Source organism: Raphanus sativus, chromosome 6 (assembly GCF_000801105.2).
Source record: "Raphanus sativus cultivar WK10039 chromosome 6, ASM80110v3, whole genome shotgun sequence".
In the NCBI taxonomy this organism is placed as follows: domain Eukaryota; kingdom Viridiplantae; phylum Streptophyta; class Magnoliopsida; order Brassicales; family Brassicaceae; genus Raphanus; species Raphanus sativus.
Genome location: NC_079516.1, coordinates 9,963,549 through 9,979,656, shown reverse-complemented (window position 1 = coordinate 9,979,656; position 16,108 = coordinate 9,963,549). Strand labels below are relative to the sequence as shown.

Below are 16,108 nucleotides of genomic sequence, written 5' to 3'. Positions count from 1 at the left end.
GGTGGTTGTAATTTAGGTTTGGGTTTTTGTATTTTTCACATGGTTGTTGAAAAAAAAAATGATCAAACCTAAAATTTATAACTTATAATCTTAGATCATAAAACAAACTCATAAAATTTTGGTATTTAAAAAAATAAACTCGATCCGATTCAAGTATTTGAAGTATCTGAATATATCTGAAATAAATTTGTATATCTATATATATTAATTACTTTTAGCTTTAATATATATTAAAACATATAAATATATATAATGTTTTAAAATTATCCAAAATATTTAAAAATATATACAAATAGTTAAATGTAAATATTTAAAATAGTAAAAATATATTCAAAAAAATAAAATACTTAAAATAATTTTTGTTTCTTCATCAAAATATTCAAACCAAACATTTATATGTTAAGTTTAGATATTTTAACATATGTTATTCAATTTATATATAATATAATATTTTGTTTATAGATTTTAAGAAATTTAAAATATATTATAAATTTTAAAATTAGAAAATAAATAAATGGTTTATTCGATTCGGAGCCTTAAACTGATAGTTTGGAGCCTCAAAAATTAATTAAAATTTTCTAGGTAAGATTCTTTATAGGTACATCTAAAATCTTTGCACTTATAGCATGGAAATGATTTTTTTTCTATATAGCTAAATATGAGAATCCACATAAACTTTTATACTTTTATAACCAAGAAAAACAATCAAGTAAGTAAAAATCAAAAAAAAAAACGTGTCCAAAAAAAAAAACGTGTCCAAGAGAAAAAAATGAAAATCAAAACCATATAAAAGTGAAACTAAATGTTGTTGAGTAAGAACAGCGTCGCAATAACATCCATTGGACTAATCAGCATCACAGTAGACTCACAAAAGCAGCAAAGTTTCATAAAACATAATAACATACATAGACTTGATTACCAGAACTAGTAAACTTGGATAGAGAAACAGACAACTGATGATAAAATTCTATGATTCTTAAATACCTCAACAGCTACTTCATTCAGCTGAGAGAGGGATTGGTTTCACAGCGCTTTGAATCCGATGAAAAGCTACTCTCACTCTTTCTTTTAGACCTTCATGCTCACCCTCTACTTTTCCAGTCTCTTTATCAAGATGAGCCACATTGCCATCGACAGTAATCACCAGTTTCCCATTCTCTCCAAGTTTCACATCCCCAAAGAGCGACACAAGAAGAGCATATATCACTTTTTCCACTTTCTTCCCATTCTCCTCTTCGGATTTGACAGCAACTTCCTCCTCCACAATGATCTTGGGAACTTCCCGGCTGATGTTGAGAACCAGAGCTACAATGGAGTCTGAAACCATGTCACTTATTGGATCAGATGACCACTGAAGCGAGATGTGCTTCTCTGACTCTTGCTTCACAGTTACTCTCTCGTGAACTTTCAGTGCTGGAAGACCCGTTTCCTCGTCCGTTGAAGAATCAACGCTCTCAAAAATCTTCCCGAGGCGATGTGTTATCACACCAAAAGCTCCTGAGAAAGGGATAGTGATCCGCTGAGTAACAGTTGCTGTTGATAACTGTGAGAAAACATGGAGATCATCAGGTGCCATTATCTGATAAGTGAAACCTTTCTTAACCAGAATCCCACTCACTGAATCGCCAACATCAGGCGTCTTCTCAGCCAACCTCCCAATGGTTTTAGCCATTTTCTCAGAGTTGAAGTACAGTTCAACCGACTCACAGTTCTTCGGATTCATGATCCTCGTGTTTCCATCAGGAAACTCCGTAAAGAGTTTCTGTTTGAGCCTCATCATCTCGTTAGCTTCACCGTGAACAAGGATGATGTTTGGAGGCATGAGCTCTTTCAAGAAAGTGCTCGTCTGCGCATAGTCAGCGTGAGCAGAGAAGGAGATGTAGTGCACTTGCATGTTGAGAGGAGCAGTAAGACCGTTCATAAGAGTCACCTCCTTCGGCTCATTGATAATCGTTTTTGCCAGTGTACCTTCCACCATATAACCAGGTATGATACAAGCGTTTCTCTTATCTGAACACCAGATGTCAAAGAGCTGCCTCGAGAAACCGCTCTGAAGACCTCCAGGACTAGCCATAACCACACATGGACCAACATCTCTGAAATCATCGATGCTGTTCAACGCAGATATGTGCTTGAACACAAACGGATTAGAATTTGCAAACTGGTTGCGGATTCTGTCGTTCATAGATAAAATGTAGGTTTGGTAAACTGCCATACACTTTTTGGCGAGGGGTGAGGCATAGTAGATAGGGATATTGTGTAGATCAGGGTGGTTGGCCCAGTACTCATCTAGAATCAAGAGGAGTTCCTGTGCACGGCCAAGTGCAAAAGCTGGGATCAGGACACGACCACCCTGAGCAACAGTTGAATGGATTACATCAGTGAAGCGTTTCTCCCGGATGTGACGAGATTGATGAAGCTGGACACCGGAGGTGGATTCAATGATGCATATGTCAGGGGAGAACTGAGGAAGCTCAGCTGCTCTTAGATGTCGGTCTTCCTCACGGGAATAGTCGCCAGTGTAGAGGATCCGGACACCAGCTATGTCCACCATGAACATGGCTGCACCCAAGACATGGCCTGCCGTGTAGCACCAGAACTTTATGCCGTTCACTTCAACCGTCTGATGGAAATCAATAACCTGGACAGGAAGTAGACATAAATCTTAGCTGATCACTTCTCTGAAACCGATGGAAAACGTTTAAAACTTAACCATAACTCAATGGACTGATTAAGGTTAGTTGACTAACAAGAATCATATATATCTTATTAATGGTTTAAACTTGTAAGAAGACAAAAAGATGCGCACACTACACAGCACACGTTCAGATCCTAATGTGATTTATAAAAAGTAAACTTCAAACCACACTACTTTAGTTAAGCTTCTCTTAAACATACGTGACAGAAACATAATATCCAATGCAACGTTATAAGCTAAACACAAAGCAAGAACAAGTTAGTTGTAAGAAGATGCAGTACAGACCTCAATTTTATCCATGGATTTGTTGATATCATGTTCATCGAACAACATGTCTTCCACAGAAACCTTGCTGACTTTAACATAATCTGTAAGCAGCAACTTATAGATAGCCTTTGTAGCATGTGTCATGAAAACTCGCCCTTTGAATGTAGTCTAATAAAAACAAATACTAATCTGAATTAGTTCCAGCTGAAGTTAAAAAAAAAAGACAAGAAGATCCATCCAGTAAGAGAAACAAAACCTTCTCTAGAAAATAAGGGAGGGATGCTGCATGATCCAAATGAAAGCTGCAACAGAAAGCATCATTACATCAACCAACAAGCATAAAAGGCAAAAGAACAAGAAACAAACTTGTTCAAGTAGACAGACAGAGAAACAAAAAAAAAACACCAGCCTTTCTATAAGCTTGAGCTAATCCCTATCAACATCAATCATCATATCATATAATCATCATATCTTTAAATGAGAAAAATCAAACATATGGGCAAATAAAAAAAAAACATACTGAGTAATCAAGAGGACATCGATGGTGGAAGGATCAATCTCATCGAAGTAAGGCAAGGCAGCCATTCCAGAGTAGGCAGGATTAATCCCACAATCGAACTGCCACACAACAACGAACCAAACCACAAATTAAATTAAGAAAAAGCAAACAACTTTTGTACAAAGGGGGAGAGTTCGATGGAAACAGACGAGAATGGTTTTGCCACGGAAGGACATGTAAACGCAGGAACGACCGACTTCGTTTCCGGCGCCTAAAGGAGTAACGATAAGCTGATCTCCTTCTCGCGACATTGGCTGCTCTCTCCTTTTCAGAGATGCCGATGAAGATGCCATTTTCTCTCTCGTCTTCTTTCTCCTTCTTCCCTAGAGAGAATCAGTAGGAGGAACACACTCCGAGATGAAATTGAGCACGTCTTTGTGAATCTTTAAAACCCTAAATCTAGTTCAGGCGAATAAAAAATAAAAAAATAAAACTACGACCACAGTGGGAGTCCAACCCACGACCTTCTGATCCGAAGTCAGACGCGCTAATCCACTGCGCTATGCGGTCGATAACAATGTAACCTCAAGTCTATTATTTAATCGTAAGTAACAAACAAGGTGATTTCTATACCGACAATACCCTTCACTCTATCGAGTAATTAATTTAAGAATACAAAACCGGTCCCATTGTTTTTTTTGTCAAAATACTAAAATATCTGGTATTTCTTTTATTATCTCCCCTCTTTGATGACCCTTAGCTTCCACTTCCGCCGCCCGTCGATCTCTGCATCAAGTTCCCGGCGACTTCTCCCTTCCCTTCTCAAGTTAGTTTGTTTCCTTCCTTCCTTTAAATTTTTTTTCTCATTTTCCTTTTTTATACGCCGCGAGAACCATTAAGTGACGGCTTCGAGCTCCTCTATCCGAATCGAATTCGATACCTATACGAGAGATCGATCCTATTCGGGGTTTGACCTCAAGATCTCTCGTATAGGTCGATTTCGTTCTCCAATTGTCTTCTTCTGTAACCCTATTTCAATTGTCTTTCTTTGCGTTATGCTTAGAATAACTAGTTAGGTTTCTTGTAATTTCAGGTGAACAGTTCTGAGATAAGGTCAGAAGGTATGGTTGATTTAGATGACTTGCTTTTGGAAGCTGCTGGGAGAACAAACGCACCTGCTTCTTCTAGGTCCCGTCATTCTCATCCTTCCTCATCTTCTAGGAGACGTGAAGGCTCCTACTCTGATGGTGGCAGCGAGGAATCTGATGAAGAAGATCGTGGCTATCCTGCTACTAGGAAACCCTCTGCTTCTCAAGTTCCCTTAAAGAAGAGATTAGAGGCAGAGAGAGAAGCTGCTGAGACATCTGATCGTGAAGGTGACAGCAGCAGCGAGGAGTCTGATTTTGGGGATGACCTTTACAAGAACGAGGAAGACAGGCAGAAGCTCGCTGGGATGACTGAGTTCCAGAGAGAGATGATTCTCGCCGAGCGTGCTGACAAGAAAGGTGACAAGAGCTTCACTGAGAAGCTTAGGTCCAAGAGGGAGAACGAGATGATGACCACCACCACGGCCACCACCACCCCTGTTTCCAAGAAGGACACTCATCAGACACCTCCGGCTGCTTCGGCCTCCCGTGGTGTCAGGTCTTCTGCTAGATCTGCTGACAGAGCCGCTGCAAAGGATGATGCTTTGAACGAGCTGAGGGCTAAGCGTATGAAGCAGCAGGACCCTTCTGCTCTTAGGAAGCTCAGAGATGCGTCGTCCAAAGGTGGCAGAGATTTCTCATCTATGAAGAGGAAGCCTTCTTTAGCTTCCTTAAGTGATAGTGATAGGTCTCAGAGTGACGATGAAGGGTCCAACGGAGGAATGGGTGACAGTGATGACGACAGGTCAGATGTGCCTACTTATGAGGATATTAAGGAGATTACTATTAGGAGATCTAAGCTTGCTAAATGGTTTATGGAGCCTTTCTTTGAGGAGCTTATCGTTGGTTGCTTTGTGAGGGTTGGGATTGGGAGGTCGAAGAGTGGTCCGATTTACAGACTCTGCATGGTGAAGAATGTTGATGCAGCTGATCCAGACAAGGCGTACAAGCTAGAGAACAAGACTACACACAAGTACCTTAACGTGTTCTGGGGTAACGAAACCTCTGCTGCTCGTTGGCAAATGGCGATGATTTCAGATGGGCATCCTGTGGAGGAAGAGTACAGGCAATGGATCAGAGAGGTTGAGAGAACAAATGGTCGCCTGCCTTCAAAGGAAGATGTATCAGACAAGAAAGAAGCGATCAAAAGAATCAACAGCTTTGTCTACTCGGCGGAGACTGTTAAGCAGATGTTGCAGGAAAAAAAATCAGCCTCGGCGAGGCCAATGAATATTGCGGCCGAGAAAGATCGGCTCAGAAAAGAGTTGGAGATTGCAGAGAGCAAAAACGATGGAGCAGGTGTGGAGAGGATCAAAAATAAGATCAAGCAGCTCGATGCGTCACGGAACAAGAAAGGTGTAGATAAAAAAGCACTAAAACTCTTCGAGATGAACAAGAAGAACAGAGCCGAGAATTTCAAGAACGCATCAGAGGTGAAATCAATCACCGCTAGTCTCAAGGCTGGTGAAGCTGGGTATGATCCGTTTTCAAGGAGGTGGACGCGATCATCCAACTACTACAATGGTAAAAATAGTGGGAAAGATGGAGGAGAGAACGAGGCAGCAGCTGCAGCAGCGGTTGAGACCAATGGAGCAGATGCAGGAGGAGAGAACGGTGTTGAAGCGACAGAAGCGGCTTTAGAAGCGGCTGCAGAGGCAGGGAAGCTGATAGACACAAGAGCTCCAATAGGACAAGGAGCGGAACACAATCTTATGCATAACTTTGAGTTGCCGTTATCTCTAGCGGCATTGCAGAAGTATGGTGGACCCCAAGGAGTACAGAAAGCATTCATGGCGAGGAAACAGGTGACAGAAGCAACAGTGGGATGCAGAGTTGTTGAGAATGATGGTAAGAGACATGGACTTACGTTAACTGTTAGTGATTACAAGAGAAGGAGAGGTCTTCTCTGATTATTGGATTATGTCTCTCGAAGTCTTTTCAGTGTTTCATCATCATCTTTTTATTAAAACTGCTGCTTGGTTTTCTTTCTTTTTTTGTTTGTACTCAAAATGTTTAGAGCAATTTGTTGTTTTTTCTTTCCTAAAATATTTTTCTATTTGCTTCTTATGTGAACTCTCCTGATTAGTGTGTGACTGCATGAGATTAGAAATCAAGTCTTATGCCAGTCTTTAATTAGATGGCCTTGCCGTTTCTGATCCTAATGATCAATTAAAATACTTTCGATGGTTTGGCCATGGAAAGTATCAACGAGACTCAACAGTGAATTGCATACTACTAAAACTGTTCTTAACACAAATAAAATAAAAATGTTGACTTTTCATTAAAATCCAAGATAATCTCTTTCACTCTTATTATATTTTATACAAGATGAAATCCTTATGTTAGTATCAATCAATCACACTAGAACAGTAGAATATATATATCTTGAAATTTAAAATACATTCCAACAACCATATCATTGCATATGGTTAGTCAATGATTAGTGTTTCAATTTCACAAGAAACATGTCAACACAACCAAATTGCACAAGAAACAATCAAACAAGATATAACCTCTATAACGCCTGGAACAATCCTTTTTTTTTTTTAGAAACAGTCGAACAAGATATAACCATACTCTTTTTTTTTTTTGCAAACAGTATAACCATACTCTTTAAATGATAGTATTTTTTTTTTTGATAAAAGGGCTTATTAAACGATAGTAATTTACTATAATTTTTTCTTTTGCACTTATTATATATTTTTTATTGGTAGTCTTTCTCTTTCGACATTTTTAACTAATAGTTACATATATGATGCATGTATATATATGTAAGTATTCCAAGAAAATTAAAAATTATTGTTTACTTCTTCTATTCAACAAACAATTATCATCACTCACGTAAGACAACACCCTCTTGTCCAAAGAAACACATAATTTTCTTACAGAACGAGTCTCTGTCTTTTGCAAACCTTTTTGACGAAAAACAAAAGAAAAAATGGAAGGGAGTAGAAGAACAGAACAAGTTGTGTTATTGCATAGCTTGAAAAGATTGATCATCTCTTTTGTTTGTTGTCTTCCAGTGTCTCTTTTCGGTCTTCTTATGGTGCTTCTCTTAATCTACAACAGTTTTTCTGTCTTCTCTCTTCATCTTGACCCAATCCCACCTATTAAACCCACTCCTTCACTTAATCAACCCCAAGTTCTTCAACATCATACATCATCAGCAGCACCACTAGCATCATCATCTAAGCCTGATTCTTCGTTGTTGCTTGCGGTAAAAGAAACCACTTTAGGGTTCGCACAGAAGCAGAAAGTTTCCTCTATCAAGACAGAGAAAAGAGACGAGTTAACCCCCGCGACGAGACAGAAGCCACAAGGAAAAACAAGACAGAGATTCAAGACGAGGATCAACTCATTCTTGTCCAAATCCTCATGCGAGTCTCTGTTCTTCATGACTTGGATCTCAAGCCTCGAATCTTTTGGTGTTAGAGAACGGTTCACCGTAGAGAGTCTCTTCAAATCTCACCCAAACAGCTGCTTGATCTTGGTATCAAACTCACTTGACTGTGAGAGAGGAACACTAATCTTGAAACCCTTTACGGACAAAGGGCTTAAGGTGCTTGCCATTAAACCAGACTTCGCTTACATCTTCAAAGACACATCAGCAGAGAAATGGTTTGAAAGATTAAAGAAAGGAATGTTCAGTCCAGGAGTGATTCCAATAGAGCAGAACCTCTCTAACCTTCTAAGATTAGTCTTGCTCTACAAATACGGAGGAATCTACTTAGACACCGACTTCATAGTCCTCAAATCTCTCACCAATCTCCACAACGTAATCGGAGCACAAGCAGTTGATCCCGTTACTAAACAATGGAGCAGGCTTAACAACGCGGTGCTCATCTTTGACAAGAACCATCCTCTTCTTGAAAGGTTTATCAACGAGTTCTCAGTAGCCTTCAACGGTAACAAATGGGGTCACAACGGTCCATACTTAGTATCAAGAGTCGTTGCAAGAATCAATACTTCTTCATCATCATCGGAGGATTTGGGATTCTCTGTTCTTCCACCATCTGCGTTTTATCCTGCGGATTGGACTAGAATCAGGAGATTTTACAGAGCGTCTGGGAATGAGAGCGAGGTGAATTGTTCAAGGAAGAGGCTTACGCAATTGCGTAAACATAGCTTTGCTGTTCATCTTTGGAACAGAGAGAGTAAGAAGCTTAGGATTGAAGAAGGAAGCATCATTCACCAACTCATCTCTGTTTCTTGCATCTTTTGTAACTCTTCTTCTTTCACGTTTTAGTTATTAAAAAGGCGTGTAAAGTAAGTTCTTTACAAGAGAAGGGACACAAACAAAATCTTGAAGAACAACAAGAAGTAATAAAACGACAAAAAACACAACAACTTAGTACTTGAATCTATTTCTCATATACAAGCAAGCACACATCTAACCCATATAATATGATTGATCACAACAAGCAACAATGGCCTAATACATTAAAGTATAATACAAGTATAAACAACAAAGCTCTGCAATCAGAGAGATGGGAATCAATGTTTAGTCTAGGTCTACATTGCATAATACATCTATGTCCAGTAGAAGCTTAGATGAAATTCTTAAAATCATATCAAGAATCTGTAAGAAGAGAAGATGACAATCTTGTTACCAGGTGGTTATAAAGAGAAGAATAGCACATGATCTAGACCCACTTGGTGTCAAGGCTCTTCCACAGCATAAACATCGGCTCGCTACCATTATGAAGAGCTGACTAGCTAATAAGAGCAAGAAAGAACCTATTCCGAGACCCGTTGCTATATCCTTCTCATACACACAGTAGCTTGAATCTCTTGATTCATTAACAACTTGCCACTAATCACCAAAAGCAAAACACAAACAGGACATATTATCAAAAAGCATATAATATTTGTTAATTTTGGCCCAAAGCTTTCAGCTTTCTAATACAAAACCCATAAATTTTCAAGAACAGAGAGAGAGAGACTAACGGTGGTTCTTCGCTGTTCTGCAGCAACGGCAAACCCAAAAGCTATGAGATCAAACACGAACACTATAAACAGTAGCCACATCTATTTCTCATATACAAGCAAGTACACATCTAACCCATACAATATGATTGATCACAACGGCCTAAAAGGTTTCTAGTTTCTAACTCTACACCTATGAGGGTGTGTGTAAATTCTACAAGCTACTCATTCGAATACCCGGATCTCTAGGAGCCTCAAAGTCTTTGGCCCTTGTCAAGCACACGTAGTAAAGCTCGGAGATACTGATTTTGTTCTATGTTTCTATAAAAAAGAACGAGGAGAAATAAGAACAAAAAATTATTCCTTGCTCTTATTAGCTAGTCAGCTCTTCATGATGGTAGCGAGCCGATGTTTATGCTGTGGAAGAGCCTTGACACCAAGTGGGTCTAGATCAAAGACCTACGTGTGCACAATGACGAGAGGAATTCCGAGACCCGTTGCTATATCCTCTCATACACACAGTAGCTTGAATCTCTTGATTCTTTAACAACTTGCCACTAATCACCAAACAGGACATATTATCAAAAATATATTCTTCACAAATAACTTTTCAAGGGTTTTAGATTGATTTTTTTTATATCTATGATTATCAAAGAAGTGTATAATCTTTGTCAATTTTGGCCCAAAGTTTCAGCTTTCTAATACAAAACCCATAAATTTTCAAGAACAGAGAGAGAGAGACTAACGGTGGTTCTTCGCTGTTCTGCAGCAACGGCAAGCCCAAAAGCTATGAGATCAAACACGAACACTATAAACAGTAGCCACACCGATGCCATAGTTAGCAGCCTAAGTCTAATAAATCCAAAACCCGATACTCTCTTCCTTTTCTTCTACCTCTGTGTGTACTTCGTCTTCTTCTGTGTCAACACAGTTTATCGTTAATAAAAGAAAATGAAGTCTTCTTCTTCCTTTTTCTTTTTCTTTTTTTTTCAAATAAAATTAATAGAGTAACATACATCTTTCAAAAAGTACTATAATGTTTGGAGACCTCTAGTAAATTACAATTAAAATCTTTGATTAATTTTTTTAATTGAAATTATTAGGGACTTGGAGAAGTAGATTTAGTTTGATGTTCTTTGTTTTTCTTACGAATTTTGCAGCTTTAGATGCTTTCACTAAAGGGAACCGTTACATCAACTCTTGCCTCATTTGCTTTCGTAATGGTCATAGTTTTATTCCTTTTCTGATCTAGGTTAAGAATGGCGCAGTTATGCAAAAAAAAAAAAAAAAAAAAAAAAAAAATGGCGCATCATAGGTTACGAACGGCAAAAATTCCTAATTATTCAGAGTACTTAAAAGAATCAAATATTTCTTATTGCAGGTAAGCAGTGATAATCACATATCACGTCTAATCTTCTTCTACCTACAATGAGTGTATAGATGTGTTAATGAGTTGATCAATTAAGTTTACCAACAATATTACATTGTAGAAAACAAAAAAATATAACAAGACCAACAGTGAAATTTAGTGGTGAAGTTTACTGATCAACAAATTTCATTGGTGCTTGACGTTACATTGGTTCTTGATGAACCAGAATAGGACATATTTTGATTCGTCCTTTGAAAGCGCTTGTGTTTTTGAATATAAACAAAGTTTAACCTGAATAAATATTTTGAAATTGTTATATATTTATGTTACAAATCGTATTTTATTAAAAAGTGAATATATTTAAAATTATATAATTTATGAATTAGTTATTTAATTTTTTTGTATGTATACTATTTTAGATTTGTTATATTATCTGGGTCCGAGAAACCAAACCAAAATCAATCTGAAAATACAGGTTTGGTTCGGATCCAGGTCCATGATAAAATACCTACTGATATTTTTTGACCCGCAGATCTCAGTTCGAGTCTGGGTCGGATCTCGGTTCGAGTCTGGACCCTCCTTAAGACCCGACTGGGTACTTAAAATACGTAAAATACTTTGTGTATAATAGGTATAGGGTATTTCGAATATGTTTTCTGCATTACAAATACTTTTAATAGTTTCGGTTGGTTTTAAGTATAGTTTTGGATTTTGGAAAGTGGTGGGCTCGGTTTAACTTGGCTTGATCACCAAGGCCGAGTGTCACACGTAGATGTGACAGCTCCGGCGAGTCCGATAGAGGACCGGGGCACGGCGATTCCGATTGAGGACCGTGACCGGACGGATTCCCGAGCGCCTACGCCTTTGTGGTGTAATAGTGAAGGAATTGCCGGTGTCCCTTGTATGGAGGAAGAATGATTCTGTTGGGCCCTAGGATTATATATATATACATTTCGATCTATTGTTTACTGCTTTAATCCTTTGTTTATTAATTGTTGAACTACCCATTTTGCTTGTGTTTGGGGTTGGGTTTGGGGTAACGGGTAGTTGTATATGCTAGATTGGGAACCCTGGCTCACTGACTGAAATTAGTTCGCTCACTCCTCACCATTCTTGCAGGCAACCAGTAGTAAAGACCATAGCGCTCGCGAAACTATAGGAGCTGGTGTAGATTGGACATCTTTTGCTAAAGACTCGTTTCAAGATATATGAATGTATGTTTTACTTTCGGCTGCGTCCATAGACCATATGTATAATATTTTGGGCTTGTGAACTCCGTATAATATATATATGATATAAAGTATGTTTTATATTCGAGACGTGTTGAATCTGATATTAGGTTAGTCCGACCTAACACAACTCTATGACTCAGAACGGGTTGCAAAGCCTAAGACCGAAAATTAGAGGAAACGAGTTTTGAATGGATAATCTGGGTTACTTAATCTTATTTTGTGACTTGGAAAGTCTATTCTTAGCCAGTTGTAACATTTCCGGACCGGGCAGAGGAAAGTATTTTGGGCATGTTTATTTTTAATTATTGTCTGACTGGCTGACCGATGTCTAAAATGGTTTGGGGGTGTTACAAAAATGGGTATCCGGATCCGATCAGTTTTTTTTATTCGAATAAATGCCTTGGCTTGAGAGAGAGAGAGAGAGAGAGAGAGAGAGAGAGAGAGAGAGAGAGAGAGAGAGAGGAGAGAGAGAGAGAGAGAGAGAGAGAGAGAGAGAGAGGAGAGAGAGAGAGAGAGAGAGAGAGAGAGAGAGAGAGAGAGAGAGAGAGAGAGAGAGAGAGAGAGAGAGAGAGAGAGAGAGAGAGACACACAAAAAAAAAACAAATAAATTTTCAATAAATTATATAATATTAGAGAGATTCTCTTCTTTGATATAATATGATTCTGTAACATAGTAATGTACATGAATCACAAACTACTAATTCATATCAAACTTTGTCTATAATCCAAAAAAATTCGGGCTTTCGGATCATGGTCTAAATCCCACAAGTACACTATATACGATTGGGTCTCAGGTATGATCCGTACCCGAACCGAGACCCACATATTCAACAAATATCCAATAGGTACTTTTCCCTAGACTCAAACTCAAACCAAACATATATTTTCAGATTAGTTTCGGCTCAGTTATTTGGATTTTGATAAAATTTTCATATCTAAGAATGTGATACATAAGAATGTACATACAAAATTTCAAATAAATTAATGTATATAATTTTAAATGAATTTTCTGTTTCGGTATAATACACACTTTGTAACATAATATTGTACAATCCCAAAATACTAATTCATATCAATTTTTTTAATCTCACAAACCCGCGCTTTCCAAACGCGGATCAAAATCTAGTTTAAAACTTAAAAGGTTAATATCTTCGATGTCTTTATACTGGTTACATCTCGGTTAATTTCTGTACGAACCAATTTTTCTTTAAATTTTGTTCGGTTCAATTATAAATACTAAACCGGTCAGCTTCTTCTATTTTTCAATTCGCGGATATACAGCACTGTAATGCCATAACTGTAATGGGTAGTAAGATTTTATATAGAAATATTTCATGACAATATAAGTATTATAACTGTTAATATAGACTAACGTAAGAAGATGTGGGGTTTTATTTGTTAGTCAACTATTTCGGATGTATAAAATATCAGAGTTAAGTATTTTCGGATGAAACAACCATCATCATGATTTCTTATAAACTTTGTATGGTCGAATATTGTATAAACTTTTGTTATACTGGATAATTGTTTGTCAACTTTTAGGTTCCCAATTTTGATATTGTTTGTTAAGTTGTTAACTTATTACGATCATATTCTTATGATTGACTAATATTTTTCGTTCGCCAGGTTTTTGTAGAATAATCTCGATAGTTACGATGATGTTTTATGCTAAACTAAAGTTTATATGTTTTATATCGTTAATCATATTTCCTATCCCGTATACATACATTGTTTAGCAATTGGATTTGGACAAACATAATTTCCAATTGATTTCTAGACTGACATGTAAGCAAAATTAATAACTTAACTAAGTGAAACATTAGCATGTGATTTTTTTTAATTACTACAATTTTTTTTTTTTTTGAAAACTATAATTACTACAAAATTGAGGTTACTATTTTTTCAAATGTTTCTTCTTTAATATATAGGGGATATGACACCACACACTCCTATATATTTATACTAAAGATAGTTAAAAAATATTATAATACTTTATAATCCTTATTCATTTTGTCTCTAGACACTATCTTTATCCGATATATATATGTACACACACATATATATATATACAAAAATGTGTCAGTTTATTTCGAGAGGCTATTATATTTTAATCTCATGGAAATTAAATAGTAGCATAGAAAAGTATGAAAATTGTTTAGAACAACAATTTAGGGTATTATAATTAGAACATTTTATTTGCAAATCATATTTAGGACAACTACAGAGACGCATGTTGTTAGACTGAGGAGAGCACTTGCAGGAGATTGGGCTAAGCCTTACATATGGATACCAAGTACTTAACAAGTCATTTACACATTGTTGTCCTCCATCATTTGGGCATGAACCACTGAACACTTGTTGTTTTGATGGGCACCACGGCCTTATCTGCCCAGCCGTCACACTTAGTTCTTCACCTATAATTCATCAATATAAAAACTGAATTATACAAAGTTGATTTGGGTTATCTTGGAATTGAGCAAAATTAATGGTTATCTCAATATGATGATAAGACCTTTGAAAAGTGGCTTGGGAGTAGACATGATAAGATGCAAACAGCCAAGAAAATTCCAGCCAACCTCATATTTTCTTTTTTTATTCTCTCCTTTTCTATGTTTCTTTGTGTTTTGTAATATATTTTGTTATGTAACTAGTTGTTCACAGCACTACAATTATATATATTGATATATGCAACCAGTAATAGATTTGATTCTAGTCAGAGTAAAATGGAATCCATATTTTATGGTAAGCCATCTTTTTATATATTCAACCATTCAAATTGATATTTTATTAATTATAGCTATAAGAAACAAAAAAGAATCTACGTTAAAACTATTAAAGAAAATTGAATAAATATAATACATATTTTATGGGCTCTTTTGATTAAGGATATCATATTTGTTTCTAAATTGGTTTACATAAAAATCATATATTTTAATTATTACATTTTAAATATGTGTAGATTTTGTTTTTAATATATCAAAACTAAAACAATAATAATATAACTTAGGTCTTATATATCAAGATCTATTAAATAATTAGTCAATAAAAAAGATCTGTTAAATATTTAGAAAATATTTAACAGAAAAAATTTAATATATAATATTTTTACAATACATAGATAAATATATATATATATATATACATAATTAAAAGAAAAGTACTTGACGAAAAGAAATAATTAGTTTTAGCTTTTCAAAAAATTTTATTTTCCAATAGTATTATTAATTCAGAAATATTTATTAAAATTTCATAATTTTAATTTTATAATTCTAGATATTCGTGCTAAGGATGTCGATTTTTTCTCCTGCTGAAATAACTTTTGGTCTATGGGTCATGTTTTCTCCCTGTCTCTAGGTAAAATAGAAAGTTTCTATTAAATGATGATTTTCACTATTTTAGCATATGTAAGTAACTAACCAATATTTCGACTACAAAGACCTATAAAATAGATTCATAAACCTAAAAGTAGGGGATAGACTATTACTATGAACTAATGGACAGGTGTTTCTTAAGAAGTTTTCTAAAACTTTTGAGACGGTTTGCTAATTTTAGAGAGGCTCCCTGTTAAATATTTAGAAAATATTTAACAGAAAAAATTAATATATAATATTTTTACAATACATAGATAAATAATAATATATATATATATATATATTAAAAGAAAGTACTTGACGAAAAGAAAATAATTAGCTTTAGCTTTTCAAAAAATTTTATTTTCCAATAGTATTATCTAATTCAGAAATATTTATTAAAATTTCATAATTTTTGAATTTTATAATTCTAGATATTCGTGCTAAGGATTGTCGATTTTTTCTCTTGCTGAAATAACTTTTGGTCTATGGGTCATGTTTTCTCCCTGTCTCTAAGTTAAATATAGAAAGTTTCTATTAAATGATGATTTTCATATTTTAGCATATGTAAGTAACTAACCCAATATTTCGACTACAAAGACCTATAAAATAAATTCATAAA

At 36.0% G+C, this 16,108-nt stretch overlaps 5 protein-coding genes and 1 non-coding gene across 6 annotated transcripts; 2 read left to right on the top strand and 4 right to left on the bottom strand.

The window, feature by feature from the left end:
• Positions 1 to 770: 770 nt before the first annotated feature.
• LOC108813036 (cleavage and polyadenylation specificity factor subunit 3-I) lies at positions 771 to 3,925 on the bottom strand. Its single transcript, XM_018585463.2, has 5 exons — positions 3,674 to 3,925; positions 3,486 to 3,583; positions 3,222 to 3,267; positions 2,984 to 3,133; positions 771 to 2,641 (listed from the first exon to the last, which is right to left on the bottom strand). Exons 1-5 carry the CDS (start codon positions 3,815 to 3,817, stop codon positions 998 to 1,000), a joined length of 2,082 nt encoding a protein of 693 aa, XP_018440965.2. The 5' UTR covers positions 3,818 to 3,925; the 3' UTR covers positions 771 to 997.
• Positions 3,926 to 3,960: 35 nt separating this feature from the next.
• On the bottom strand, positions 3,961 to 4,034 carry TRNAR-UCG (transfer RNA arginine (anticodon UCG)). Its single transcript has one exon. It is a non-coding gene; the product is annotated as a tRNA-Arg (tRNA).
• Positions 4,035 to 4,157: 123 nt separating this feature from the next.
• Positions 4,158 to 6,676, top strand: LOC130496809 (protein RTF1 homolog). The gene is made up of 2 exons (XM_056989293.1): positions 4,158 to 4,290; positions 4,558 to 6,676. Exon 2 carries the CDS (start codon positions 4,588 to 4,590, stop codon positions 6,517 to 6,519), a length of 1,932 nt encoding a protein of 643 aa, XP_056845273.1. The 5' UTR covers positions 4,158 to 4,290; positions 4,558 to 4,587; the 3' UTR covers positions 6,520 to 6,676.
• A 756-nt stretch (positions 6,677 to 7,432) lies between these two features.
• On the top strand, positions 7,433 to 8,855 carry LOC108809965 (uncharacterized). The gene has a single exon (XM_018582096.2). The coding sequence runs from the start codon at positions 7,548 to 7,550 to the stop codon at positions 8,853 to 8,855; it is 1,308 nt and encodes a 435-aa protein (XP_018437598.2). The 5' UTR covers positions 7,433 to 7,547.
• Positions 8,856 to 9,211: 356 nt separating this feature from the next.
• On the bottom strand, positions 9,212 to 10,497 carry LOC108810865 (uncharacterized). Its single transcript, XM_056988683.1, has 2 exons — positions 10,282 to 10,497; positions 9,212 to 9,422 (listed from the first exon to the last, which is right to left on the bottom strand). Exons 1-2 carry the CDS (start codon positions 10,369 to 10,371, stop codon positions 9,216 to 9,218), a joined length of 297 nt encoding a protein of 98 aa, XP_056844663.1. The 5' UTR covers positions 10,372 to 10,497; the 3' UTR covers positions 9,212 to 9,215.
• Positions 10,498 to 13,909: 3,412 nt separating this feature from the next.
• LOC130495507 (defensin-like protein 249) lies at positions 13,910 to 14,717 on the bottom strand. The gene is made up of 3 exons (XM_056986910.1): positions 14,648 to 14,717; positions 14,353 to 14,538; positions 13,910 to 13,914 (listed from the first exon to the last, which is right to left on the bottom strand). Exons 1-3 carry the CDS (start codon positions 14,715 to 14,717, stop codon positions 13,910 to 13,912), a joined length of 261 nt encoding a protein of 86 aa, XP_056842890.1.
• Positions 14,718 to 16,108: the final 1,391 nt, after the last annotated feature.

What these genes read in the sequence shown, in the direction of transcription:
- LOC130495507 (XM_056986910.1), bottom strand. Translation starts at nt 14,717, where the DNA reads ATGAGGTTGGCTGGAATTTTCTTGGCTGTTTGCATCTTATCATGTCTA. An exon ending in CCCAAGCCACTTTTCAAAGG is followed by an intron (nt 14,539 to 14,647) that starts TCTTATCATCAT and finishes GTGAAGAACTAA; the next exon opens with GTGTGACGGCTGGGCAGATA.
- LOC108810865 (XM_056988683.1), bottom strand. Translation starts at nt 10,371, where the DNA reads ATGGCATCGGTGTGGCTACTGTTTATAGTGTTCGTGTTTGATCTCATA. An exon ending in CAGAACAGCGAAGAACCACC is followed by an intron (nt 9,423 to 10,281) that starts GTTAGTCTCTCT and finishes TTTGGTGATTAG; the next exon opens with TGGCAAGTTGTTAATGAATC.
- LOC130496809 (XM_056989293.1), top strand. Translation starts at nt 4,588, where the DNA reads ATGGTTGATTTAGATGACTTGCTTTTGGAAGCTGCTGGGAGAACAAAC.
- LOC108813036 (XM_018585463.2), bottom strand. Translation starts at nt 3,817, where the DNA reads ATGGCATCTTCATCGGCATCTCTGAAAAGGAGAGAGCAGCCAATGTCG. An exon ending in TCCGTGGCAAAACCATTCTC is followed by an intron (nt 3,584 to 3,673) that starts GTCTGTTTCCAT and finishes GTTGTGTGGCAG; the next exon opens with TTCGATTGTGGGATTAATCC. An exon ending in AATCCATGGATAAAATTGAG is followed by an intron (nt 2,642 to 2,983) that starts GTCTGTACTGCA and finishes CTTCCTGTCCAG; the next exon opens with GTTATTGATTTCCATCAGAC.
- LOC108809965 (XM_018582096.2), top strand. Translation starts at nt 7,548, where the DNA reads ATGGAAGGGAGTAGAAGAACAGAACAAGTTGTGTTATTGCATAGCTTG.